Source organism: Ptychodera flava, chromosome 12 (assembly GCF_041260155.1).
Source record: "Ptychodera flava strain L36383 chromosome 12, AS_Pfla_20210202, whole genome shotgun sequence".
In the NCBI taxonomy this organism is placed as follows: Eukaryota; Metazoa; Hemichordata; class Enteropneusta; family Ptychoderidae; genus Ptychodera; species Ptychodera flava.
In genome coordinates this window covers 21,178,892-21,206,042 of record NC_091939.1, presented here as the reverse complement: position 1 = coordinate 21,206,042, position 27,151 = coordinate 21,178,892, and the positions used below count along the sequence as shown (strand labels likewise).

At 38.4% G+C, this 27,151-nt stretch overlaps 2 protein-coding genes across 3 annotated transcripts; both read right to left on the bottom strand.

The window, feature by feature from the left end:
- Window positions 1-1,814: 1,814 nt before the first annotated feature.
- Window positions 1,815-14,969, bottom strand: LOC139145380 (dehydrogenase/reductase SDR family member 11-like). Of its 2 annotated transcripts, XM_070716508.1 has the most exons (8): window positions 14,813-14,949; window positions 9,237-9,409; window positions 6,844-7,053; window positions 5,376-5,470; window positions 4,350-4,479; window positions 3,816-3,911; window positions 2,281-2,346; window positions 1,815-1,995 (listed from the first exon to the last, which is right to left on the bottom strand). In XM_070716508.1, the coding sequence occupies exons 2-8, from the start codon at window positions 9,375-9,377 to the stop codon at window positions 1,954-1,956; spliced, it is 780 nt and encodes a 259-aa protein (XP_070572609.1). In that variant the 5' UTR covers window positions 9,378-9,409; window positions 14,813-14,949; the 3' UTR covers window positions 1,815-1,953. The 2 variants fall into 2 exon arrangements, with proteins under 2 accessions (XP_070572609.1, XP_070572610.1); XM_070716509.1 differs by lacking the exon at window positions 9,237-9,409 and having other exon boundaries at window positions 14,813-14,969.
- A 4,048-nt stretch (window positions 14,970-19,017) lies between these two features.
- On the bottom strand, window positions 19,018-26,541 carry LOC139145374 (thioredoxin domain-containing protein 17-like). Its single transcript, XM_070716496.1, has 4 exons — window positions 26,355-26,541; window positions 23,469-23,550; window positions 22,813-22,894; window positions 19,018-19,372 (listed from the first exon to the last, which is right to left on the bottom strand). The coding sequence occupies exons 1-4, from the start codon at window positions 26,494-26,496 to the stop codon at window positions 19,304-19,306; spliced, it is 375 nt and encodes a 124-aa protein (XP_070572597.1). The 5' UTR covers window positions 26,497-26,541; the 3' UTR covers window positions 19,018-19,303.
- Between the last annotated feature and the right edge of the window lie 610 nt (window positions 26,542-27,151).

The window sequence follows — 27,151 nt, the reverse complement described above, 5'->3', positions numbered from 1 at the left end:
TGTTTCGCTGGCGGGGCGCGTACCTGTCTATGTTATCACCGATGTTGTTCCTATGTTGATAACTTACGGGTTGCTGATTACCTGGGTGTGGTCTCGGAGGCCTTGGTCGATTACTGACATTGGTCATTCTCGAGTATTCATTGCGTTGATTGAATGATTTACCGGGGATAAACATCTAGCCGAGTTGTGCATTCTCAAGCAATTTCCGTATTCCTTTGACACTCAAGTGGATGCCATCACGATACAGTAAAGATCTGTCTACAGAATTGTTACGAAATTTGAATGTACAGTCATTCACTTTCAAATGAGCTGTTTTTTATGCTACGGCTCTTAAAGTGGACCTCGAGGCTAGACGGGGTGGGGTCGGAGGCAAGGAGGCCGTAAGCGATGTATAGGGTCTAGGCAAGTCATTGACTAGCAAGCACTTGTTGAAAGATCAGTCCAGCTATACAGCGCGTGTGTGCTGCCAAAACATGAAAACCGGAGCTTGAAGTACATTGAGTTCAATAAATGGGTCAAGCTTCGGATTTCAGAGTTTTATGAAATATTATTGACACCGAGACTTAAATGAGGAAGACGGGCTAAACAATGTATAAAATATATTGGGATAAAAAAGGAAAACTAAAACGAGCGTTGGGAGCAAATTAAGAAGCAATTTCAAAATGACGTAAAAAATCCTGTGATGAAATTGATTTACATATTGAAAAAGATGATAACGGAAATAAAAACGTGTAACCAAAGTAAAAAGCTGTACGCTTACCAGGATTGTGTATCTGTGCAATGCACGCGGGTTGGCCGAAGAAAATGGCGTATTTGCATATTGAAAAACATATAGGAACCCATACGATTGACAATTCACAGTTTCATACCAACGATCGTATGAACGAAATAGACATTTTTTTAGAGCTGTCACTAAGTCTGGAACAATGTGCATCGGCTCGGAAAGTTTTAGCTGATTGACTGTTTTGTCTTGCAATGATTCATTAGTTCCAATGATGTTGAGCCAACCGATGACCAACAACCTTCTGAGACGCCGCAAATCACTTTCGAGAACTCCTTAAAATGGATATAAACGTATGGGGTTTATTGTCAAAAACACACAAACCCCACTGTTCTAGCGCTTGCCTTACAAACGCTCAAGACGGAAAGAAGTAGACAAACAGCCTGCACCGATCAGATATGTTTGTATTTCCTTTGCGGAAGTACAATTTGAGAAAGTCAGAAAAGTAAATTATTTGAAGGTAGCCAAGTGAATGCGTTAGAAAAATTGCTGGTCTTTTGCCACCCTTAATGATATACCGTTTCTGTCGCTATTGACAAACAGAGTGTGATTAGCGATATATCTGTTGGTAAATCAAACCACTGGACCTCGGGGACAGATATTTTGATTCTCAAACTTTAAACAATACTTTGTCGATAAGCTGCCTGTGTGTGGACTCAATTTACAGTTATTTACTGGAGTGACTAAAGTTTTCACCGTCTTATTTTTGTAAAAAATCAAAACTTTAATTTTCCTCTCAGAGTTAGCACTGGTATGGCGGCGGTTTTGGATGTTAGTCATCGATGGCTTCTTGATAATTGTTTTTCTTAAATTGATCACCGGGATCCTATATAGATCCTATATAGAGAATGTTTACAGGGTTCCTTGAGCCTGAAGATTCGAGGCGCATACAACCTGACCTAATAAAATTAGTTTTAACTTCAACCTATCATACATAAGCTTAAGGCCAAATAAGGCCATTTTGAAATAAGTCTAGGATGAGAAACAAACTTTTTATTTTCCTTGGCCTAACTACTATTGTTGTGAAGAGGTGGTTGCTATCAAACAGTTCATTGTTCCATATTAGATACTCCATAATCTTCCATCTGTAAGCTGATCATGCAATTGAATGACGCATGCGTTTGAACTACAATATTTCTTGGAACATAGGTCTCAGTAGCTAAGGACTTCACTCAGCTCTTCTGTTCCGTGGTCCTGACCAGGATATCGTTTATCTGAAAATGAAATAGGCATTTATGGCAGATAACTATACACTTACGATTGATTCATGGTGCAAGCTTTTTTTGCTTTTACTTTTAACCAAACACAAGGGTACTTTCGAAACGTCATATCAACATGGTTTATTACATGAAGTGTATCTTTCTTTCCTTGTTTTCGTCATGTATATGCAATAACTGCGAGATGTACAGGCTAAACCCACAGTTGGTAGGACATTTATAAGATTATTAGGCCTTCCATAATGCTATACGATTAACATTCATCCCTCAGTCCCTACATACCTCCACATGTGGCGGAGCCGCTAAAGCATACACCACCATATCGGCAACATCTGCTAGTTCCAATGCCTGGAGTTGGAAAAATTGAAATGACGACATCATGCATTTTTAGTCGTATGTACCATTCATCGAAAAATAAACGATATAGAGGTATCCGGGAGATTGATGGTTTCGAAAGTAAAAAAGTCTTCGTTTCTTCGATTTTCAAAAATAAGGCGTCACCCATTTTGAATTTTTCGCCTCTCTTGGAAAGATTTGGGTAGAATACGCCTTGGGGGACAGAAGTTACGTCGGACTCTTAAACTTTTTCAATAGCTTTTTGGTCTACCTTTTATTTCGGGTCCTTTTGAAACTATGGGAGTTGATAAAGTTTTCAATAGGTTATTTTTGAGAAAACTGAAAATTTAAGTTTTCCTCGTCGAGTTAACACATGCATTGAAGGCTGCCATTTTGGATGTCAAGTGTCCGGAAATATGTAATTTGTTTCTGTAGTACCAAACTTTTCTTAGGGCAAAAGTTTTAATTATTTTTTAATTTCGAAGCGCGTAGTTCCTTAAAGTGAAACCATCGTCGGAACTTCGCCTGTACGAGTTTCTTGTTTACAAAATAATGTATTTCCAGCTCGATATCTAGCATAGCTGCGACGTTTAATTTATACGATGTAGATTATGAAAGACATGTTTTAACTTTCATCAATCATCATTGTACCTTGGATACAGTGTTTACATTGGTCGTATGGATTCCGTACCATCTCTGAGCGCAGTTCCCGACGACTGTATCCCTTTAAAGGTATACTGTCACCTGTTCCAATTTTGCCACAGTTACCATGGAAAGAGAAAATCTAACCAATCACGGATTTTAAGCGGGTGGCCGCTTTGAAAAAACAGCTTCCTCACATAGGCATTTTGAATACTAAGGAACGCCCCTTTGACCATATATGGGCATATTAAGATTACTGGTGACTGTATACCTTTAACTGAATTCTGTGAACAGCAAGTTCGAGTTAGACTGGTACAGAAGCCACCTGTCTTTCACTTTTTTTGCTAGTTATTTAACCATTTCATAATGAGTATCGTTCTTTTCCAATTTTACCCTCGGGTCTCCATGCCGGATTATATCTCATTGGAATGTATTGACCATCGCACAATGATTAGATTCGCTCCCACAATCAATCAATAAATCAAAAGCATTTATATAGCGCCAAAATCCATTACGACGTAATGTTCTAAGGCGCTGATCAAGAACACAAAAATCAAAACGCTCTCTCAAAGAGATGCGATTTCAAGCCCTTTTTAAAGGTGATCAACGTAGGTGACTGGCGAAGTTCCAACGGAAGACTGTTCCACAAATCGGGAGCACATCTTGAGAAGGAGCGTTTCCCATACGTTTGCAGGTTACACCGTGGCACATGAAGAATACTTTTTTCATTTGATCGAAGACTTTTTTCATTTGATCGACGTAAGCGAGGTGAAGGGCCAACACTTGAGTATTAGTAGGGTTAAGGTTTTCAAGAAAGTAATGCGATGGCAGTCACTTGCCTTTTCAGAAGCGTTTAGGTTCCTCACAAGCTCTTCATTTCCCCCACTCGATCGTATAACCAGCTCCGTGTCACGCACATAGGCTGGCGAAAGGCGCTGCACCGTAAAATATAGAAACGGAAAGGGAAAGTGTTCATGATGTTCCGGGTTGGGTACAGCGACTTTTCGTATTTAAAACGTTAAAGTAACATGTAAATCACTGATCTACAGAATTAAAAATTAGAGACAAGTTGGTCCGAATATTTCGTCTCCAAATGAAAAGAAAGGGCCAACAATTAGGCCTACACATAAAAATGCTGGATTTCATTGAAGACGGTTTTACTGTATTAATTTTTATCAATGTTCAGCCGTTTTCGTGGACAACTCAAAATGGGGCTCAGTTAGATATGGCCTCTCGTTCGCTTGTCTGGAAACTTATAACAGCAATGTTGAACTGCCAAGTCGCTGACAATATTTCCATGGCTATTCTTGTTTGACAAAAAAGTGAACATACAATTGATTCCATAAAACAATTAAAAATTTGATATGACTCACAGTAACCCTGATGTGAGATCCGAGTTCTCGCAACTCTTGTCTCAGACATTCACCCAGAGCGGTTACCATGCATTTCGTGCCGGCGTAGAAATGAGTCCTTGCATACGGTGTAATTCTATAGCCGGACAGGCTGAGAAACAGAAAGCATTTTACAATACATTCATGATGACGCTATCTTTGTGTTATCTGTAATGATATTCAAATAAGACTGAATTTAGGAAAGAAACAATATATTGAGAGGCAATGTGTAACAACTTTTGCTCTGGGTGAAATCTTGTCATGAAGAGCTCTCATTCACATCATTCACATTTTTAGTAATTTAAATCTATATGAAATTGCAAAAAATTTGATATGTGCGAATGGAGGAGATGATGTCAAATTTTCATGACATTGCGAGAAAGATACATACAGTAACCGCCATCATTATGTATCCTAATCATTGAAGTTCTTGTTTTCTCGTTAAGTTAATTCTCTAAGTATAAAGCTTGCTGTGATACTTTAACAAAAGCTTCTCGCTGTATAGTCTTTAAGTCTAGTAATTCACACATTATTAAGCTTCATGATGTAACAAACTCTCACAGCTGCATATTTCCATCGATGATTGTTTCTTTGCATTGATATTTTGATTTTTCTTGTGGCACATAAGGCGTATGCTATGATTTGCATGTTATTCTGCCAATTTGACATGTTATTCCGAACCTCTGTCTCAGTAGCCAAGGCATACTCATCTTTGGAGATAGGTCACAAACTTAAACATGTTTATCTCAAAAGTCTTTCTGAACGTACGTACTTACTCATTTTTTCACTTTCTTACTTATTATCACATGCAAGCTGTTGCAGTTTAATTTTGCGTCCGCATTTTCTCACCACGAGTATTGCCATATTTCTAATCTGTTGTTAACTTTAATTCAGATATTCCCAGCTATTTTGACAGCTACCATAATTCCAATGGCCTAGTCGATCAGGTCTTCGCCTAGTTGAGTGTTGTCATTGTCAGACCAAGGATTTGTAGCCTCGTGCACCTACCTATTGATATGAATTATGTGTCCATCATCAACGTTTCTTTCCATCATCTGTTTTACCGCCTCTCTGGTACATATTGACAGCGCCAAGACATTTACCTGCCGGGAACGAATATTACAATACTTATTAAGCTTGGAACCTGAGCTTGGGCTTGAAACCCTGAAATCTCCTCTGAACGCTTATCGCTGACAATCATAATGCGCAGTTGCTTTTGGAAAGTGAAATTTGAGGCTTGTCAGACCTCATGCGTCAACTTCTTGGGGAATGATATGTGCAGCTCTTTCAAAAAAGGATAGGTACTAGCATTGAAAGTGAATGGAATGCTGGCGCTGGTACATAGAAACGCTCCCTGTTGCAATACGGCACTCTTTAAAATGCCATATATATCAAGAACGGGATGTTATGATTTGTGAATTCCAAGACAAGGTGGGAAAGTGACATTCTGGTTTTACCACTGAATGACAACCCTGGACAACAGAACATTCCCAGAGGCTTAGTGAAGGCTATTGTTTTCATCATAGGGTTGTACAAATGTCCGTCGCAAGGGGAAGGGACGGGGTCTTAGTATGTTTTTGACTTCGTCAAAGTTAATCCGGTGTTAATCTGGTGACAGCGTGCACATATTAGTAATTTATCCTTGCTTGCTTTGGCGCATAAGGCAATCAAACGCATCAGATAATAGACGCAACAAAGTAAGAAAACTTCGAGTAAGATACTCAAAGGACAAATACGTGGCACAGCGAAGGAGAAAAGAAATTGTTACAAAACCAGAGCTAACATAAGGCCAAGACACCAAAGGCTGGTAGTATAAATCGTTATTAGCAACACATATCATAGTCAAACGTATTGAAATAAAATAAACCATAGCAAGAAGAACCCTATGCTAAGACCAAGACACTCCTAACCCCATCCCTGCCCCTGGGGACGAACATTTTTACAACTTCTATGATGAAAACAATAGCCTTAGCTTCACCAAGCCTTAGGAAATATTCTGTTGTCCAGGGTTGTCATTCAGTGGTAGAACCAGAAAGTCATTTTCCAACCTTACATTCAGCAAATCTAGCCAACAGAGCTCTCCACAGTCACTTGAAGTATTCACAAGGACGCTTCTTCAATATAGATTGTAATAGTGATCAAAACGCGTGCACAAAATATGACAAGTTTGCAGGGATGAAGTGGCAGTTCAACCGCCACGTGAACAGTGCCTCCCCATCTCTCTCTCTCTCTCTCTCTCTCTCTCTCTCTCTCATACACACGCTATTTTATATATTGTACAACTGTATCCCTACACAGCATCGAAATGAAGCAGGAACTTCACCATGTCTGTAACGGTATACTTGCAGGAAATCACAGAATACCATAGACTATGACATGAATTATTCAGCGCCCCCAACACACAAACACACACATCGATCGCATAGCATTTTACTTAATTAAACGCACGATAAGTCTGAGACTGTCTGAGACTCACATCAAGAACATTTTTCCAGTGATTAGTGTTACCATTCAGTAGTGTTCCATGAAAGTTGAGGCCAGCATTGTTAATGCACACGTCTACACCTCCATGGTTTCTCTTGATCTCGGCAAACATTGAGAGAATTTCCTCTTCGTTTCTGAGGTCACACTTGACCGCATGCAGTGATCCTTTGGCAGACTGTGATTTCAGTTCCTCGGAATGACTCTGTCAAGTGAAAATGTCGATATAGTAGTTGGCACAAATTTAAACTGAGGCATATACAGTCATCAAAATCAAATCATATTAGGTAGACTATGACTCACCAATTCCCGATTTTATCGCCAAATAACTGTATGCTGCGAAGACTTCAGTGTTGCGACAGAATGTCCAAACGTATACACATTTGTATTTCCCTTTGTATTAGTATACGACAGTGTTTTCGTCTCGAACTTCGTGAGTGAAGCCCTTCACTCTGCAAGACCGTGGCACACCTTGAAAGCCCCATACAAGGCAGTGTTAACAGACATCTCCAGGATGGGAGTATTGAGGGAGCAGTTTGAACAATTAAGGGTATGTGGAGGGGTGGAATTCTAAATACTCTGGGCTTGATAGGGGGAACTTGAAAAGACACAATGAAGACGATTGGAAGTATGATAATGGACCAATATTGAACAAAATGTCGGATAAAAATAAAGTTTGTAGCCCGGAGTTCGACTGCACTGAACCCGAAACAGGTTAGCAAAAAAAGTAGACTGTCGTTTGTGCCGTTTACGTCGCTGCAGTAACAATGGACACGGCTGAGTCAAGGACCTACCTCTTGCCATCGGCGTTCGCAGTCATGCCTTCGGCATTCCCGACTAGCGCCCTCGTCACTACGTTTGCTACCCCCACTCCCACCCACCGTACGTGTAAGAGACTATACCATAATAGAAAATAAAAAGCATAGGGGCCTGTCGACGGTCTACCAAAAAGAAAAAATCTATTTATTTATTCATTTTCAGGCACACATGGGCCTATATCGAAGAAGTAAAAAAGTGATAAAAGAACACGTATACAAAAAGGATCTATATATTGCATTTCTAAAATGAATCCAAAGGGATGACAACAGCAATGAGTCAGAATCAAGCATTCTCACTTTCCATCAGATGAACCCTGAATTTACAAAGAGCTTGGCGTTGAAGTGAAGTAAAATTCAGAATGCTCCTCTGCACACAGGTGTTTCTAAAACCACGGGCAGATTAAAGTTGACAGATGATTCTCTTAGAATTATTGTACGCAACTCGCATAGTATTCATGTTTTACACTACAGTCAATCCAGATACACTGTACATGAAAGCTCCGAAAAGAACATTTTTAACCTCATACGAACAATGACTAAAGTTACGGATAATAGAGTTTGCCCTGGCATACATACACTTCAGCTGTCTCTGGATGTCATCATTGTCATTTCCGGTAGACGACACTATATACCTTTTTACTGTTACAAACGTGAGCAACTTTCCATAGAGATGCACTTTCGAGTTACTTTCTAATTTCCATACAGTTCGCATATCTTAATCAATTTTCTTACGTGATTTAACGGAAGGGCAAACCACTGAAATGCCATCTGCGTAGAGCAAATGGTTGATTATATTACCTGCTATCTGGCAGCCCACACCTGACCCTTGCAAAATGTAACTGAGATCGTCTACATAGACTGCGAACAACCTTGGGGAGAGAATACGTCCCTGACGAACTCACATTTCAGACACAAAACGTTGTTGAGGTGGCAGAAGTTCATCTAGATAGAATGTCTGATTACGATACCACCACTGTGACCGTAGCAATGGAAAGCGCTGATCCTCAATCAATTATTTTTTTTAAAAATAGACCAATGGTTAACTCTATCTAAAGCCTTTCTGGCATCAAGAAAGCAAGAGAAAACTGGCGTATGTATACGTTTTTCAGTAATATCACCCAATCACATGGCATCAGGGTGTCGGTTGTCAAACGGCACGCGAGGTCAAGGGTAAAGTAAACTTTTTCACTCATAAAGTTCAACTCCTTTGAGTTCGGTCTCTCTCGTATGGGTCTTTAGACACAAACTTCTTCTATCTGACGCATACGCTTTGAAACAAAAAATCTGCCAAGAATGTGAGAGCGAGGTTTACCATCAAGATGAAATGCGTATTTACAATCTTTTACACTCTTTTCAATCCCTTCTTTCTTATCATTATGTTACCTTAATGTCAACCTTTTATCGAGCCAGTCACAGTAGTTAATATTTAAACCTAGGAGTACCAATATTAACAAGCAGAACGTATAGCTGTAAATAGTATGCCATAGAAGTTAATGTGTTTTCAACGCCCTATCGTATATGTACAGAAGCAAGTGCCTAAATTATGCTAAAACAGCTGAAACGCACTCACCTTGATTTTGTCAACGTCCCTGGCACAGCCATAGACTATCATTCCATGCTCAACCAGAGCCTTTGAAATTTCCTTTCCGATGCCAACTGAAGCACCAGTCACCAGAGCGACACGGTTCATCCACCGTTCCATTCCGGACATGTATGGCACTATACGCAGTATTGTGGCGTTCACTTGTGAAGTAATGCAAATGTAGTATGTGTGCTGTTCAATGGTCTTCGATTACAGTAGCTGTTGGACGTTCTGGACTGGGTACTGGCGTATATCATACCCCCTCCCCGTTATTCTCTTTCTTTGATAGAGGGCGGCATATAGAGTATATGTATTCATGGTATACTGGTATACAAAAGTTGATTTATGACTGTAGAACTTGGTCACCCATAAATGGCAAGGAAAATAAATAGTTTGTTTCTCATCGTCGCGCGCGTCAATTCAGACCAGCTACGTCAACCTTTTTTCTGCTCATGAGGAAATAAAACAAAAAGAATAAAAACAAAATATAGGCGACGATAGTGCATAACACAGTGCTGTATAAAAAGAGCCGTATAGAAAACCAGATATGAACTGTAAATGCTCACGTGTTTCATTATATATTGCAGTTACATGTATGTGTAAATTTGAACCTTTGCCACATGTTTGCAACTTCATTGAAAGTATTATGATCAACATAATGAGCATAATTCACCACAGATAAACTCTATAGGTCATTAAGTATTGAAATATGTAATTTCTTTGACTGCTGTCATTGTATCACCACTTTATATAGCAAGTGTAATTGCCTTTGGTCAAGTCCTTCACACTATATATTCCAAACTTTGAATACTCATTAGATATGCAAACTATAAATTAGCTGACATGAAAACTTAAATGCGAAATGACTTCCAATAGTGATATAACCTGGTATAATCATCAATGTACATAGCACGTCATGCCAATTTTGATCAAATAAATCCAAGTATATATCCCTAATTAGGGAAGTTCATTAAATACACAAATTAGGAATTGGCTGAAGCAAAAATGCTTAATGCCTTTCAATAAAGTTAGCCTACATAATAGTATCTTTAATGTTCATAGCAAGTTTCATCAATTTTGGTCATGTAAATTCAAATATATATCCCTAAATTCAAAAATTCATTAAATATGCAAATTAGGAGCTGTATGAAGTAAAAATGCTTAATGACTTTCAATAATGTCGTATCATAGCAAGTTTCGTCAACTTTGGTCTTGTCAATACAGATAAATATCCCTGATTATGAAAGTTCATTAAATATGCAAATAAGGAATTGGCTAAACTTCAAATGCTTAATGACTTTCAATAATGTTCTATTATAGTATCTTTAATGTGCATAGCCAGTTTCATCAACTTTGGTCTCGTCAATTCAGATAAATACCTCTAATTAGGAAAGTTCATAAAATATGCAAATTAGAAATTGGCTGATGTAAAAATGCTTAATGACCTTTAATCATATTCTATCATAGTATCTTTAATGTAAAAAGCAAGTTTCATCAATTTTGGTCATGTAACTTCAAATATATAGCCTTAATTTCAAAAGGTCATTAAATATGCAAATTAGGATTTGGATGAAGTAAAATGCTTAATTACTTTCAATAACGTTAAATCATAGTATCTTCAATATGCATACCAAGTTTTGTCAATTTTGATCGAGTAAATCCAGATATATACTCCTAATTAGGAAATTTCATTAAACATGCAAATTAGTAATTATCTTTCAGGTCACCCCTTAATATCTTTCAAAGCTGATATATCTTGGTGTGATCAACATTTGTAGCGAATCTCATCAAATGTGTGCAGAGTCGTTGTCAATATATATCAGTTTTTTCTAAAATCATTAATTATGCAATGAGCAAAAAGTAAGCAAGCCACACCCACCAAAACTAATCAGTTCTTGCCATTTGCAAACTGAATCTATGTACCAGATTTGATTCTGATCTGATCTGATGAGCCTTTTTTGAGATATTGAGTACACACCGCAAATGTGATCAACATTTGTAGCGAATCTCATCAAAGTGTGTGCAGTCGTTGTCAATATATATCAGTTTTTTCTAAAATCATTAATTATGCAAATGAGCAAAAAGTAAGCAAGCCACACCCACCAAAAACTAATCAGTTCTTGCCATTTGCAAACTGAATCTATGTACCAGATTTGATTCTGATCTGATGAGCCTTTTTTGAGATATTGAGTACACAGACAGACGGGCAGACAGACAGACAGACACACAGACACACAGACACACAGACATCGCTGCGACATATGCCCACGTGTGTCAACACGTGAGCAAATAATTGACACTAACATTCCATTCGGAAGTGTACTCACTGTTATATTACGCTGTCATGAAGTCAAACCGCAGAACTCTTGCTATACAAAAATAATAGAGCGACACTGCTGTGCATTTATCTCTGCGTGCATTCCTATGTTGTTTTCAAGTTTTTTCCGCGTTCTTGTTGATTGAAGAATAAAAAAAATTGAGAGTAAAAAAAAAACCGTCACCGCATCACTTTTGAAATATGTCTAGGATGAGAAACAAACTTTTTATTTTTCTTGGCCCAAGCGACTGCCTTACAAATTACTTCAACATAAAATGAACTTTCACTGCTCATTGTAGCAAATTATGCTTACTATAAATTACTTGACAAACAGAACGGACATAATAGCGGCCTGTCAAGGCTTTATGACATAGGGCCAGATAGACTTGGTTCAAGTCCGTGATTTGTGAATTTTTGAGTTGGGTGAAGGCTATGACTGCCGCGGCGCAGACTCAAAGGTAACGCGTTCGATCGTCAGGAAAATCTGACCTTGACTGCCAAAGTTCAAGTAGATTTGTATAAAATAGAAGAGACACACTGAAGAGAAACTATTGAAAATAATGTTATTTATTTAAAAATTCACCGACTTGAACCATGTCTAAAGGCCAGAAAACAGTATCATTCATAGTATAAAAAGTGTCAATGTTATCAATAAATTTATAAATATGAGCATTGTTGATAAAAAAATTAATATTTCTGTCATCATTGTGTACTTATATAAGCACCAAACCGCACTGAATCCTGAATGACGTTCAGAATTTATGCCAAATTCGCACGGTTGTAGCACAGATCGTCGGAAACTACAACTATAGTTGTACATATTGCATAGCGATGATGTGGTGTCATAGTACTGCCTTGGCAGTCTTTCCGAATAGTAAATAATAGGCTGCATATGCATATGGACAAATTGATTTGATGTTGGACTAACGACAGAAAAAATTGCTGTCACAACAAACTTCCTCCATCCCCCAAAAATAAATCACATAGTTCTCGCCCTTAAGAAAAGAAAACAGACACGGTGAGAGATACCGAGGGAATAGCTGAGCACTGTATAGTAGTAAAATTAAATCGATAACCTGATCATAGATATGGTATTATAAATGATTATTAAATCTGAGGATTGACATACTTCATGTTATATTCTCAACTGTAAATATTTGTAATAAGCTTATGCACAACAGAAGAAAACAACTTACAGAAAAAGTTTAAGGTTTTTCACTCATAAATTAATGTTCCATTCTTTTGAGTTCAATCTCTCTAATATAGGTCCTTAGACCCAGATTACTTCTATGGTCTTCGTAAGCGCATACTATACGCTTTGAAACATACAATCTGCCAAGAATGTGAGAGCAAGGTAAGTGGAGCAAACATCTTACATCAGGCCTACTACCAAGATGAAATGCGAATTTGTCATCTTTTACACTCTTTTCAATCCCTCCTTATCACTATGTCACCTTAGGGACCGTTCAGTTTTTACGGCCGGGGGGGCCGGCAAAATCTTGTCGCCGGTGTTCAAAAAAATATAGACCCCCCCTGCATTTTTCGCGAAAAAAAGATGACCCCCCCCTTTGTCAGACGAAAATATTTGATGACCCCCCCCCCCCTGAAAAATAACCAAAACCCATATGTCAAATTTACCTGCACGGTTTGGATTTTAACTCCGGTACGCGGAGCACTTTATTCGTGTAGCAGAGATGCCAGTGCACAAACTTCTCAGCCACATCCATGCAAACGTCTGTTAATTAGGACGACTGTAAGGCAATTTTTAACTTAATTTCCATAGACAACTTATGTCCATGGACATTGTATAAAGTAAACTTTATTGGAGTGGTTCGCCAAAGGCAGCCCTCAGGTTAAGAGGGTCATGGGCCATTACGTAAAGTCAACTTTATTCTAGTAGTAAAAAGAGGGTCGATCATGGCCATTGCACGAAGTAAACTTTACTGAACAGGGCCGCTGAAGGCGTCCGGCTGTTAAGATGGTCATGGGGTATTACAATAAAGTCAATTTATTGTAGTGGGCCGCCATAGGCGGCCCGCCGGTAAAGAGGGTCGATCATGGCCATTGCATGAAGTAAACCTAATTGGAGTGGGCCGCCAAAGGCGTCTGCCCGTTAAGAGGGTCATGGGTAATAAAGTATATTTATTGTAGTGGGCCGCCAAAGGCGGCCCGCCAGTAAAGAGGGTCAATCATGGCCATTGCATGAAGTAAACCTAATTGGAGTGGGCCGCCAAAGGCGTCTGCCCGTTAAGAGGGTCAGGGTAATAAAGTATATTTATTGTAGTGGGCCGCCAAAGGCGGCCCGCCGTAAAGAGGGTCAATCATGGCCATGGCATAAAGTGAACTTTATCGTAGGTATTATGTTATTGAAAATGTGGTGACCCCCCCTTTCCTACCAGTGAAAAAGTGATGACCCCCCCTTCGCGGATTCCAAAATTATGATGACCCCCCCTGGATTTTGCCCCCCCCCCCACCGTAAAAACTGAACGGTCCCTTAATTGGTTCAAGTAGGTGAATCATTTGTAAAAGTTTCTCTTGTGTCTTTTCTTCTATTTCGTACCAACCTAATTGAAATTGGCAGCCCAGGTCAAGTTTTCCGAGTAGCGATCGGACGCGTTACCTTTGAGCCTGCGCAGTAGTGAGTTAGTTTCTGCCAGATTCTGTGATTCCGGGTGAAACTCCACTCGCGTTCACTCCACTCATCGAGGTCACCCCAACTCACGCGTTTCATGTGAGAGCAGAACACAAAGCATTGTGCCCCGCCCAGCGTTTACAAATCATAGACTTCAACCAAGTCTAAATGTCACCGTGATATCAGCCTTTTATCGCGCCAGTCACAGTACAGTTCATCACAGTCCCTCCGTGAGTTGTATCACAGTCCCTTGTGGTCTATTCCGCTCTACGTATGCGTCCCATAGACGTGTGTACATATGCCTGAGTCTTCTTCTCAGGCATATGTAAACACGTCTATGGGGCCACAGTCGCTCGTGAGCTATTCAGCTGTGGGACTATTCGCCCCATACACGAGTGTACATAAGCGAGGGTTTGTTCTCGCTTATGTACACTCGTCTATGGGGCGAATAGTCCCAGAGCTGAATAGCTCACGAGCGACTGTGATGGGGCGCATAGTCCCAGAGCGGAATAGATTACAAGTGACTTTGGATTTAATGTGATTTCGACGCCCTATCGTATATGCACAGCACAGAAGCAAGTGCCTAAATTATGCTAAATAGCTGCAAATACTCACCTTGATTTTGTCAACGTCCCTGGCACAGCCATAGACTATCATTCCGTGCTCAACTAGAACCTTTGAAATTTACTTTCCGATGCCAACTGAAGCACCGGTCACCAGAGCGACACGGTTCATCCACCGTTCCATACCTGACATGTATGGCACGATATGCAGCAGCTGTGGCGTTCACTTGTGAAGTATGCAAATGTGGTATGTATCAGATGTATGCGTTTCAATGGTTTTCGACTACAGCAGCTATTGGACATCATCTATTGGCCTCAAAGGTGTCCTTGACCTCAAAGGGGTCCTCACCCTAAATGTGCAATAAGATAGGGGGTTAAACTCAAGTCTTGATGTCACGGACACCTAAGGGAGTGTTCAGAATTATCTTCCGGGGGCTGGAGGATTTTCAGGGAGGGGACCACCAATTTCCCCAAGAAAAATTAGGGGTACCAGACAGAAATACCACAATCGATATCTTTTAGCGGGACTGAGGAAAAAAACCACATCAATTCAATATTAATATTTGCCTAGAAGTCCTGATCTATAAAAAAGAGAACCATAGTAGCCACCTGGACGAGAGATAAACCCAACAAGTGTATTTAAACTCCTTTTGGAAAATTTGGTACTATTCACAGTTGTTTGTTTTATGCATCTACTGCATTATCTTTTTCTCCTTCCTGAAGCATCATGAAATGTCAGTGAACACACCCTGCTTTGTATATTATAAGTATATTATTTCTTCCCCTGAGCACTTGCCACTAGTATGTAATGTTAAAAACAACTTCGCAACATTTACAACGAAAGTGTTTGATACAAACCACTGAAAAAAAATATCTGGGACAAAGTAATCATCAAAATGTACTAAACTGGCTACTGGTATATATCATACCCCAGGCCCCGTATTTCTCTTTCTTTGATAGAGGGCCGGGCATGCCGTGCGACCAGAGTATAAGTATTCATGGTATACAAAAGTTGACTTATGACTGTAGAACTTGGTCGCCCAATAAGTGACTGCCTTACAAATCACTTAAACATAAAATGAATTATTTTCACTGTTATTGCAGCCAATAGTGCCTAAATTACTTGGCAAACAGAACAGGCAAGGCGTCAGTTTTGAAAGCACTACAATATCTGTAACAGCGAACACTCTATATTTCGATTGACATGAATTCTTCTTTTCTGATCGTAGCGGCCTGTCAAGGCTTTATGTCACAGGGCCAGAAGGCTGTATAGCAAAGGCATAAAAGTGCTTAATATGTTATTAATAAAGTTATAATATGAGCATTATTGATAAAAAAACACAGTATTTCTGTCATTATTGTTTACTTATATAAAAACCAAAACAGCACTGGAATCCTGAATGACATTCAGAATTTATGCCAAATTCGCACGGTTGTAGCGCAGATCCTTTAAAATAGGGGCAATGCACTTTAGTTGTAATATTGCATAGTGATGTGATGTCATAATACTGCCTTGGCAGTCTTTCTGAACAGTAAATAATAGGCTGCTTATGCATATGTACAAAATAATTTGATGCTGGACCAGCAATAGAAAGGAAATGGTTGTCAAGGTGACATTAAAAATTGCTATAAAACCACCTTCCCCCACCCCAAGTAATCACATGGTTCTCGCCCTTATGTAAAGCAAAGAGACACAACGAGAGATACCGAGGGAATAGCTGAGCACTGTAAAGTATTACAGTAAATCAATGACCTTTTCCTAGATGTTTTGCTCATCAATGATTACCACATCTCAGCATTGGCGTGCCTCATGTTATGTTCTCGTGTCAATATTTGTAACATGCATAATAGAGGAAGACAAGTGATACAAAGTTTTTTAGGTAGTTCACACCTTGAAATTGAAAGCCTTAAACTTTTGTTCAATATCCATAAGGAAACTTTTGACACCATTCCCTTTCAAAATCGAGAATAAAAATCACGGGCTACCATGCAAAAGTTGGTACTAGGGAAAAAAAATTACCCAGTACGGTATTTTCAGACTCTTGAAATTAAAAATAGTGACAATGTCACTGGTCGCTCCCATATAGTTATCAAAACAAGCTAATATCAAGCTAAAAGATTTTTTTGGATCACAAATAGAAACAATTCCCCAAATAAAATAAAATTATACAAATTTCACCAGAATTTGATCAAATCTTACTGACGTCACCCGTAAAAACCTCTACACTAAGTTTCAACTCAATCGGACGTGTGGTTTCAGAGTTAAAAAAAATTTTTGATCAAAAATGAAAAAAAATAGCCAAAAAATGCAAATATGCAAATTTCACCACGATTTGCCCAGATTTGAGAAAGGTCACTCCTATGCACTTCCATACCAAGTTTCAAATCAATCAGACTTGTGGTTTCAGAGAAGAAGATTTTTTGACCAAAAATGGGAGAAAATTACAAAAAATTCATGAAAAATAGCAAGTCCAAGATACTGACCCAAGATGTGCACAATCATTTCAGGTCAGCCCAAAGTACTTACATGCTAATTTTTCATCTAATCTGCTCAGTGGCTATTGAGATTTTCAATAAAATGTAAACTTGTAAACATATATACATATGGCTATGGGAGCTAACAAACGACCCAATGGTCGACAGAGCTCTGCTGTGTTATGAAGAGAGCAACATTTTGTGACATATGTATTGATGAAGAAGGTTGAGATCTTTGATAGCTCATTTCAGGATGGCCTGACCTAAAATGGCAAAATTAGCTGCAAAAATACAAAATTGATGATTTCATCATAATTATGTATACCAAATATCAAAGCTATCACATGAGTAACTTTTGAGAAACAAATATTTTGACCAAAAACGGCAAAAACTGACCCAAAATACAAAAATTGAAGATTTCATCAAATTTCACTATATCACACTAAGAGAACCCCCAGGAACCTGTATACCAAATATCAAAGGCATCAGACAAGTAGTTTTTGAGAAACACATTTTTGACCAAAATGGCAAAATTGCACCAAAAATACAAAATTGCAGATTTCATCATATATTCTGTATATCATATTTAGTTTATCTGTAGGAACCTGTATACCAAATATCAAAGCTGTCAGACGAGCGGTTTTGATGAAATAAATTTTTGACCAAAAATGACAAAAAATTCCTTAAAAATACAGATTTGCTTATTTCATCACAATTTGAACAAATCCAAGTTGGGCTATCCCTAGGGACCTGTATACCAAATATCAAAGCTGTCAGACGAGCGTTTTTGATGAAATAAAGTTTTGAACCAAAAATGACAAAAAATTCCTTAAAAATACAGATTGGCTTTTTCATTACAATTTGAATAAATCCAAGTTGGGCTATCCCTAGGGACCTGTATACCAAATATCAAAGCTGTCAGACGAGCGGTTTTGATGAAATAAATTTTTGACCAAAATGACAAAAAATTCCTTAAAAATACAGATTTGCTTATTTCATCACAATTTGAACAAATCAAGTTGGGCTATCCCTAGGGACCTGTATACCAATATCAAAGCTGTCAGACAAGCGGTTTTGATGAAATAATTTTTGACCAAAATGACAAAAAATTCCTTAAAAATACAGATTTGCATATTTCATCACAATTTGAACAAATCCAAGTTGGGTTATCGCTAGGGACCTGTATACCAAATATCAAAGCTGTCTGACCAGCGGTTATGAAGAAGGAGATTTTTTACCAAAAACGCCTTTTTTGGCACTAATTTGCATATTTTTGGCAATGACAACTTCATTTGAACAAAATCTCATCTACAGCCCATCATCCATGTACACACCAAATATCAAGATGAAATGTGCAGCGGTTTTGGAGTTTTTGATGTTGACGGACAGACATACAGACATACAGACATACAGACATACAGACATACATACATACAGACATTTCCCTAGCCTATAAGAATAGCTTCCATTGCCATATATACATATGGCTATGGGAGCTAAAATGGCTGTCATCCTTGTGTTCACTCTATGGAGAAAAATCAAATTTTCAATTTCAACAAAATAGGCCAGTAAAAAGTTTAGTTACTCCAAGACTGTCAAAATGAGCCCCCACCAGTGGTAGACCAAACAAGAGTTGTAACAGTTTGAGAGTCTAAATTTCTGTTCCCGAAGTGCATCCTGACCAAAAGCAAGCCTCCTTGGTGTAAGGGTTTTGTTATACTCCATACATATCCGTGTTCTTTTGTCATCTCGAAGATCTCCTTTAAAAGAAACATACGACAATTGAACATTTTGTGCATCACTTTTATTAAAACATATATCTCATGTAACATATTTGGAATCAAGGTTTGACTTTGGAAGCTCATGAACATACCTAGACTTCACAGACAATCATAATATACTCTCGCATCAGCACAAAATTTCTTGACTTTTAGTACTTTGGCTCATGGTCACTCCACACGTCTTTGGCTGCATTAATGACCTTCATTATCGAGCATTTATCTTTCTCATACAATAAGATTGCAACAGCTTAGGTTAAGAGTGTCAATATTTGGATGATTTTCCTTTCTTAATCCTCTTCAAAGAACATTTTGACCAGGTCATCTTTCATCAGTTCTCCTTCAACCAACTTCTGGGGCTGGAAAAGAAACGGTGAAAGGATAAAAATGTACAGCGCATTTGGAAATTTGTAAAGGATGATAAGCCCTACAGCATTTGAGGTGATCAATTTTAACATGTTACGATGTAGACTGAAAGATCCTTCACTTGACGGCTCTACACTCCCCCTTGTAGAGAGGGCCCTCAAACGACGGATCTTCCAGTCTAATTACAATGTTGCATCACAGACACACACTCAAGCACAGTTGTGCAACTGTTATTTCCACAGAAATAACTATTGCACTAATTCTACATAGGGGTTGTAGATTACTGTAGCTTGTGTAAGGCAAGTGGGATTCATTTATTTTTATGGAGTCCCTTCAAGTGAACAATCAAAGGAGCAGAAATAAAAGACAAGCGACCTAGCGGCCGATATAGCTCCGCTGTGTTTTATGTAGAGAGTAACTATTTTTGACACATGTTGATGAAGAAGGTGGAAATCTTTGATAGCTCAATGCAATGGCCAGAAAAAAGTGGCTTAAATAAGCTGCAAAAATACACAATTTCATCATACTTTGAATACATCACATCGGATCATCCCTAAGAACATGTCAACCAAAGCTATCCGATGAGTAGTTTTTTGAGAATGAAATTTTCTGACCAAAATCGCAACATTGCCCCAAAAATACAAAATTACAGATTTCATCAGAAATTCAATATATATTACTTAGCTCATCTGTAGAAACCTGTATACCAAATTTCAAAGCTATCAGAACAGTACTTTTTGAGAAACACACTTTTTGACCAAAAATGGCAAAAATTGCCCCAAAATTACAAAATTACTGATTTCATCATAATTTCAATAAATATCATTAAGGTGATCTGTAGGAACCTGTATACCAAATTGCAAAGCTATCAGATGAGTAGTTTTGGAAATACACATTTTTTGACCAAAAATGGATAAAATTAACCCAAAATTACAAAATTGCAGATTTCATCATAATTTCAATAAATATCATTAAGTTTATCTGTAGGAACCTGTATACCAAATTTCAAAGCTATCAGATGAGCAGTTTTGGAAATACACATTTTTTGACCAAAAATGGCATAAATTGCCCCAAAAATACAAAATTACAGATTTCATCAGAAATTCAATATATATTACTAAGTTCATCTATAGAAACCTGTATACCAAATTTCAAAACTATCAGACCAGTACTTTTTGAAAAAAACATTTTTTGACCAAAAATGGCAAAAATTGTCATAAAAATGCAAATTTACATATTTCTGCACAATTTGAACAAATCTGAAATAGATCATCCCTAGGGACATATGTACAAAATATCAAAGCTATCTGACCAGCAGTTTTGAAGAAGAAGATTTTTAAAGATTTTTTTACCAAAATGACAAGAATTGCCTTTAAAATACAAATATGCAAATTTCACCACGATTTGAACAAATCTGACTGTAGTCACCCTAAGTAAACTGCATATTAAATTTAAAAGCAATCGGACAAGCGGTTTCAGAGGAGTAGATTTTTTTACCAAAACAGCAGAAAATGCCCCAAAAATACAAATATGCAAATATCACCACAATTTGAACAAACTGAAGTGAGGTCACCCCAAGTGAACTGCATATAAAATTTCAAAGCAATTGGACATACGGTTTCAGAGGAGAAGGCAATTGTTGACGGACGACGGACGACGACGGACGACGACGGAAAATCAACCTATTAGATAAGCTCCGCGTCGCTGACAGCGGAGCTAAAATTCATTGTATTTTCACGTCTTTATCCACATTCTACTACAGATCAAATAAAGTGAATGAGATATGTGCCTTTTACACACTTGTGGTAGGAAAAGGGTGAGACATGCTTCTCTCTTCTTTGCAACACTAGAATGGTACACCAAACCAGTACTGTTCATCGATTTTAACACAGAATAATAATTATTACAAAACCTTTTATTGTATGCATTCTTGTATAGCCTTTGCAGATTTCTCAGTAAATTCATTCCTTTGTAGAAACAATTCATCATGGATTTTATTTCACAAATAAAACACATTCCATGAAGTCAACCTTCCGCATATGTCATCCCTTGGCTATCTAAATTACAAAATTACTGATTTCATCATATTTCAATAAATATCATTAAGGTGATCTGTAGGAACCTGTATACCAAATTGCAAAGCTATCAGATGAGTAGTTTTGGAAATACACATTTTTTGACCAAAAATGGAAAAAATTAACCCAAAATTACAAAATTGCAGATTTCATCATAATTTCAATAAATATCATTAAGTTTATCTGTAGGAACCTGTATACCAAATTTCAAAGCTATCAGATGAGCAATTTTGGAAATACACATTTTTTGACCAAAAATGGCATAAATTGCCCCAAAAATACAAAATTACAGATTTCATCAGAAATTCAATATATATTACTAAGTTCATCTATAGAAACCTGTATACCAAATTTCAAAACTATCAGACCAGTACTTTTTGAAAAAAACATTTTTTGACCAAAAATGGCAAAAATTGTCTTAAAAATGCAAATTTGCATATTTCTGCACAATTTGAACAAATCTGAAATAGATCATCCCTAGGGACATATGTACAAAATATCAAAGCTATCTGACCAGCAGTTTTGAAGAAGAAGATTTTTAAAGATTTTTTTACCAAAAATGACAAGAATTGCCTTTAAAATACAAATATGCAAATTTCACCACGATTTGAACAAATCTGACTGTAGTCACCTTAAGTAAACTGCATATTAAATTTAAAAGCAATCGGACAAGCGGTTTCAGAGAAGTAGATTTTTTTACCAAAAACAGCAGAAAATGCCCCAAAAATACAAATATGCAAATATCACCACAATTTGAACAAACTTAAGTGAGGTCACCCCAAGTGAACTGCATATAAAATTTCAAAGCAATTGGACTTGCGGTTTCAGAGGAGAAGGCAATTGTTGACGGACGACGGACGACGACGGACGACGACGGAAAATCAACCTATTTGATAAGCTCCGCGTCGCTGACAGCGGAGCTAAAAATTCATTGTTATTTTCACGTCTTTATCCACATGCTACTACAGATCAAATAAAGTGAATGAGATACATGTATGTACCTTCCACGCATTTGTGGTAGGAAAAGGGTGAGACATAGTTCTTTCTTCTTTGCAACACTACAATGGTACACCAAACCAGTACTGTTCATCGATTTTAACATAGAATAATGATTAATACAAAACCTTTTATTGTATGCATTCTTGTATAGCCTTTGCAGATTTCTCAGTAAATTCATTCCTTTGTAGAAACAATTCATCATGGATTTTATTTCACAAATAAAACACATTCCATGAAGTCAATCTTCCAGCATATGTCATCCCTTGGCTATCTAGAAAAGTTAACGTTTTGAAGGATATGTATGCATGTGTTTGTTTATTTTTGTTTGTTTACAATAGCGTTATGACCATAAAACCTACCTTTCCCACACGTAACAATGTAGGAACACCAGTCAGCCGAAGGGTTGGATCTTTTCGGAAACCATTGTTTTGGTCTTTCCAGCTACAAACAATGAATTGAAAGGAATATTTATTTTAAGTTTTTGTCCTCGGTAGCTTGTCTTGCTTTGTCAACATGTACATCAAGGCTAACCCACCCTGTCTGTCATGAAAGAATTATTCCACACACTACTCCAATTGTAACTTCAAAATCACATAAAATTCAAGGACTTTCATGAATATTTCAGCAATTTTCAAAGACTTTTTCAGTTCCAAAATACTATTTTCCAAATATGTATTTTCACATATCATTTTTTTACATCATTTTACATGTACTATGCATATCATGACTGATTATCTTGTTATTTTTGAGAATTGTGGATGGATTATCAATTTTCCATGACTTTTCTGGACTAAATTTCATTTCAAATGACTTTTCCAAGATGGCTTTAAAATTCAAGGACTTTCTAGAAGTGTATAGATCCGGATTACTTCACATAAGGTCAATAACAAGACTCAGTACATAAACTGGTCAGTTAGTGTGAATCCTCTTCAATTTTGGAAATACAGTGTACTGCCTTTCATCCTCTTGGTCTGAACGTGAAATTTGTTTTGAACAAAAATGAAAAGTTACTCACAAGTTCCTTTCACCAACACTGCAATAAATAAATACGGCATCTTCTGGTGCAGACGCTAGATGCTTTTCCACCACTGGCTCCGCTACAAAAAAAATCAAAAGGCTGTGATAGGCTTTATGAAAATGGAATTATTTGGTAAATTCAGATACGTGGATATGTTATACCCTGAATGAATGCTCACATTGTTCAATATTTAAGCAAAAAACCATACCAAGTGACGGTATACCACAAGGTTTTGACCAGTTTGAGACAAATGTGCAAGAGTGATATTGAGAGCATATACCGGTATAGAGTGAACTGGTCAAAATCAAGTGGTACATGTATGCCCATTGCTGTGGTGGTTTATTGCTATTATATCATAATATTAAATATAAGTTCTGGTGCGAAATGTCCCACCATTTTTAGCTCATGTGTGTAAACACGTGGGCTATTGTCATAGCAATGTCCGTCTGTCTGTCCGTGTGTGTGTGTGTGTCTGTCTGTCTGTCTGTTTACACGATAACTCAAAAACGCCTGAACGGATTCAAGTCAGATTTGGTACACAGGTACCATATGCTACTTGCAAGAACTGATTAGATTTTGATTAGTGTGGCTTGCATGTTAATGAAGTTATGCAATATTGTTTTTTTTCCATACAATGGTTTCCCTATGGAGACGGTAATGACAGTGTAGACATATATGAAGAAATACTGCACCAAATTTCATGAAACTTTTCACAGATGACAGTCTCAGAACATTATGATGATACTGTGAGTGTCATGTCAATTATCTTCTCATTTGCATATTTAATGAACTTTTGTTATTTGTGAGATAACTCTGAAATTCCTGCACGAAACTTGATGATACTTGCAACAAATATTGATCCGATATATATCTAATTATACTTAGAAGCATTTGGCAGTGTTAGGTTAAAAAATAGCTCATTTGCATATTTTATGAAGGTTTGTAATTAGTCATATAACTCCGATATAACTTCACCAAATGTGATGAAATCTGCTGCAGATACTGATCTGACTGATATCTCACTGTAGTGTAAAGCATTAACAGAGTTCGCGTTTATGCAAAAATCGTGCGTATATACGCATTGAAATTGACACTCTATGCATTTTTTTCATCGTTATGCGTTTTCTATACACAAAGGATAACACCGAAAGCACTTCCCACGACTGAGCTTAGGCGACAATCAGACTAAATTTGTTGCAACACATTTCTGTCAATCACTCATTTTGTGTGGAAAGTTTCGGATTCTCTGGGCGTTGTCTGAAAAATCGGCATCGTAGTCCACACGTTATCACGTTAGGCACGTTGTCATGTCAGTTGTGCCTATTTTCAGGTGAGCGATAGTTTCTGACAGTGAGTGATTGACAGAAATGTTGCGACAAATTATATAAATGCCAACCGTGCACGATCATCGCGTCTCGCTGTTCCCAAATTTTGATCAAGCACACATGCAGCATGGCGTCGAAGCAGACAAATCTGTTTTCTTTCAACTTTGCTCAGTCCGAGAGGTGGTACAATAACCTCGCTGAGCGCGTATAGCTTGACAGCCTACCACCCCTTGCACTGAATGGTATGATCTCACAATCAAGATGGGGACGTCTTTCTGGTCAAAAGCCCGGCGTCTTTCGGGTTCTAAAACCGCTACAGAAAAACACCAAATCAATGACATTTTTGGTTAGCCAGGTATAATATAAGTTCAAGCTACTGGCTTAGTGTTAAAATTTGTGAAATTTGGCCTTCTTGCTCCTCGGGCAGTCCTTAGGCAGCTACAGGCAGTCATGGGCAGTAATTAGTAGGACCCGTTTTAATAGCTCCTGCACAGTCCGGTTCCTGAACGATAAATACCAGCAAGTTGACTTGCCAAGTCAACTTAATAGTAATGGAACACTGGTGTCATATGATAACACTGAGGATGGAGGTGCTGCAAACATGACCGGAAAGCAAGGCTTCAAGCTCCATGCAGAAACTGAGAAATGACATCACAAACAAACTATGCTGCCGGGTGGCAGTGGGAATGATAACAAAAAGATTGGCACTTATACCATGGTAGTACCACAGATTTGTGGTACGTCCTAGCCCTGCTACCTCCATGGTACAATGCTGTGTGTTCCTGGCATTGTACGGAGTAACCATCAGTGGAGGTAGTAGAGAGTGCTACCTCCATGGGAGGAACACACAGCATTGTACGCAGGGTTATGGTTAGCTCTGCATGGCAGGGCTGTGTGTTACCGGCGTTATACGGCCTCCCACACATGTGGTGGGAGGCCGTATAACGCCGGTAACACACAGCCCTGCCTAGACTTGGTTCAAGTCTGTGATTTGTGAATGTTTGAGTGGAGTGAACGCAATGATTTGTCTTTTGCTTTCGTGTTTCAGTGGAGTGGACGCGATGAGTCGGGTGAACGCTATACAGGGGAGTTTCATCCGGAGGCAGAAACTAACTCACTATACTGCGCAGACTCAAAGGTAACGCATTCAATCGCAGGGAAAACCTGGCCTAGGCTACCAAATTCCGAATAGGTTCGTACGAAATAGGAGAGACACAAGAGCAACTATAGGTGATTATTTTTAAATTCACCGACTTGAACCAAGTCTAAGCCCTGCCATGCAGAGCTAGGTTATGGTACGTGTACGTCCATGCTTATACAAACAATACTAACAAAAAGATCGACATGTACCAACATCAACATACGACCATTCAACCTCCCTGACCTCAATTTTAGATCGTAAGATACTGTCTGTTATCTGTGGTCAAACAGCTCAGCTGCCAATCAAAAACCTCCCATCGTACCTCCCAATCCCGTACGATGCACGCCTACCAGTACCACAGACTGGCACAGTTCAGGAAGCGAGGTGTAAAAGCAACCAATCGCATTTCTGCCTTACCTGCCACACAATCGGGACACCAGCTTTTTCCATCTTCACCTTTCGATCCACTGAAGTAGGCATATAGATAGTCCGTCTTTTCGTATTCTTTAATTTTCGCCCGGAAGGCGTCAAGTCCCTCAACGTTTACCTTCTTCACCATGACTGTTGGGTGACCGGATTTGACCCCAGTTTCTCTGCTCTATTTTGAGTTCACCGATAGAGGGCGTACAACGCAAGCGAGGTCCGCGTCCCATCGATTCTGATCCCGGTCCATGATGCTGGTGCTGGGCGTCCCGTATCTCTGTCCCGGGCCCTGTCGTCGGTGCATGGCCTCTTTATCTGACAGCACACAATCAATATTTTTAACGGATAACCACAGAGTATTGCAAGCAATATTCGTCTAGAAGTTATATGATCAATAAATGTCATGTATTAAACTTTTTTTTAATATACAAGCCTTACCTGTGTCTAGTGTGTGGCTATTACTTTACCCTAGCTATCTCTGTGTACCATTTCAAAGAAAACTGTCCACATCTGTTAACTGCCCTCCCTAATCCCCTTCATTAATTTGTAATCCCGATCACCAACGTTGGGGCTTATCCCCCGACCAAATAACTCGTTCGCAGCTCATATTAGGTAGTAGACGGACTACTTGGACTAACTTGGAAGCATTATGCCTACTGTGTCAGGACATGTTTGCCACCACGAACCACAGGGAAAAGCGGTAAGTCCCCAGGGGTGGGGGGTTTTTGTGCAACGGTTTACTATAAATAATATTTCATTTGACTGTGTGGAACGGCTGTAGTGTTGACTCA

Bases quoted from the DNA above. Each gene is read 5' to 3' on its own strand.
- LOC139145374 (XM_070716496.1), bottom strand. From the start codon at position 26,496: ATGGTGAAGAAGGTAAACGTTGAGGGACTTGACGCCTTCCGGGCGAAA. The intron at 23,551-26,354 runs GTAAGGCAGAAA...TTTTTTTTGTAG, and splicing joins GTGTCCCGATTGTGTGGCAG to CGGAGCCAGTGGTGGAAAAG. The intron at 19,373-22,812 runs GTAGGTTTTATG...TTTCTTTTCCAG, and splicing joins CATTGTTACGTGTGGGAAAG to CCCCAGAAGTTGGTTGAAGG.
- LOC139145380 (XM_070716508.1), bottom strand. From the start codon at position 9,377: ATGTCCGGAATGGAACGGTGGATGAACCGTGTCGCTCTGGTGACTGGT. The intron at 3,912-4,349 runs GTGAGTCATATC...TTTACGGTGCAG, and splicing joins GATCTCACATCAGGGTTACT to CGCCTTTCGCCAGCCTATGT. The intron at 2,347-3,815 runs GCAAGTGACTGC...TTCCAACTCCAG, and splicing joins ACCTAAACGCTTCTGAAAAG to GCATTGGAACTAGCAGATGT.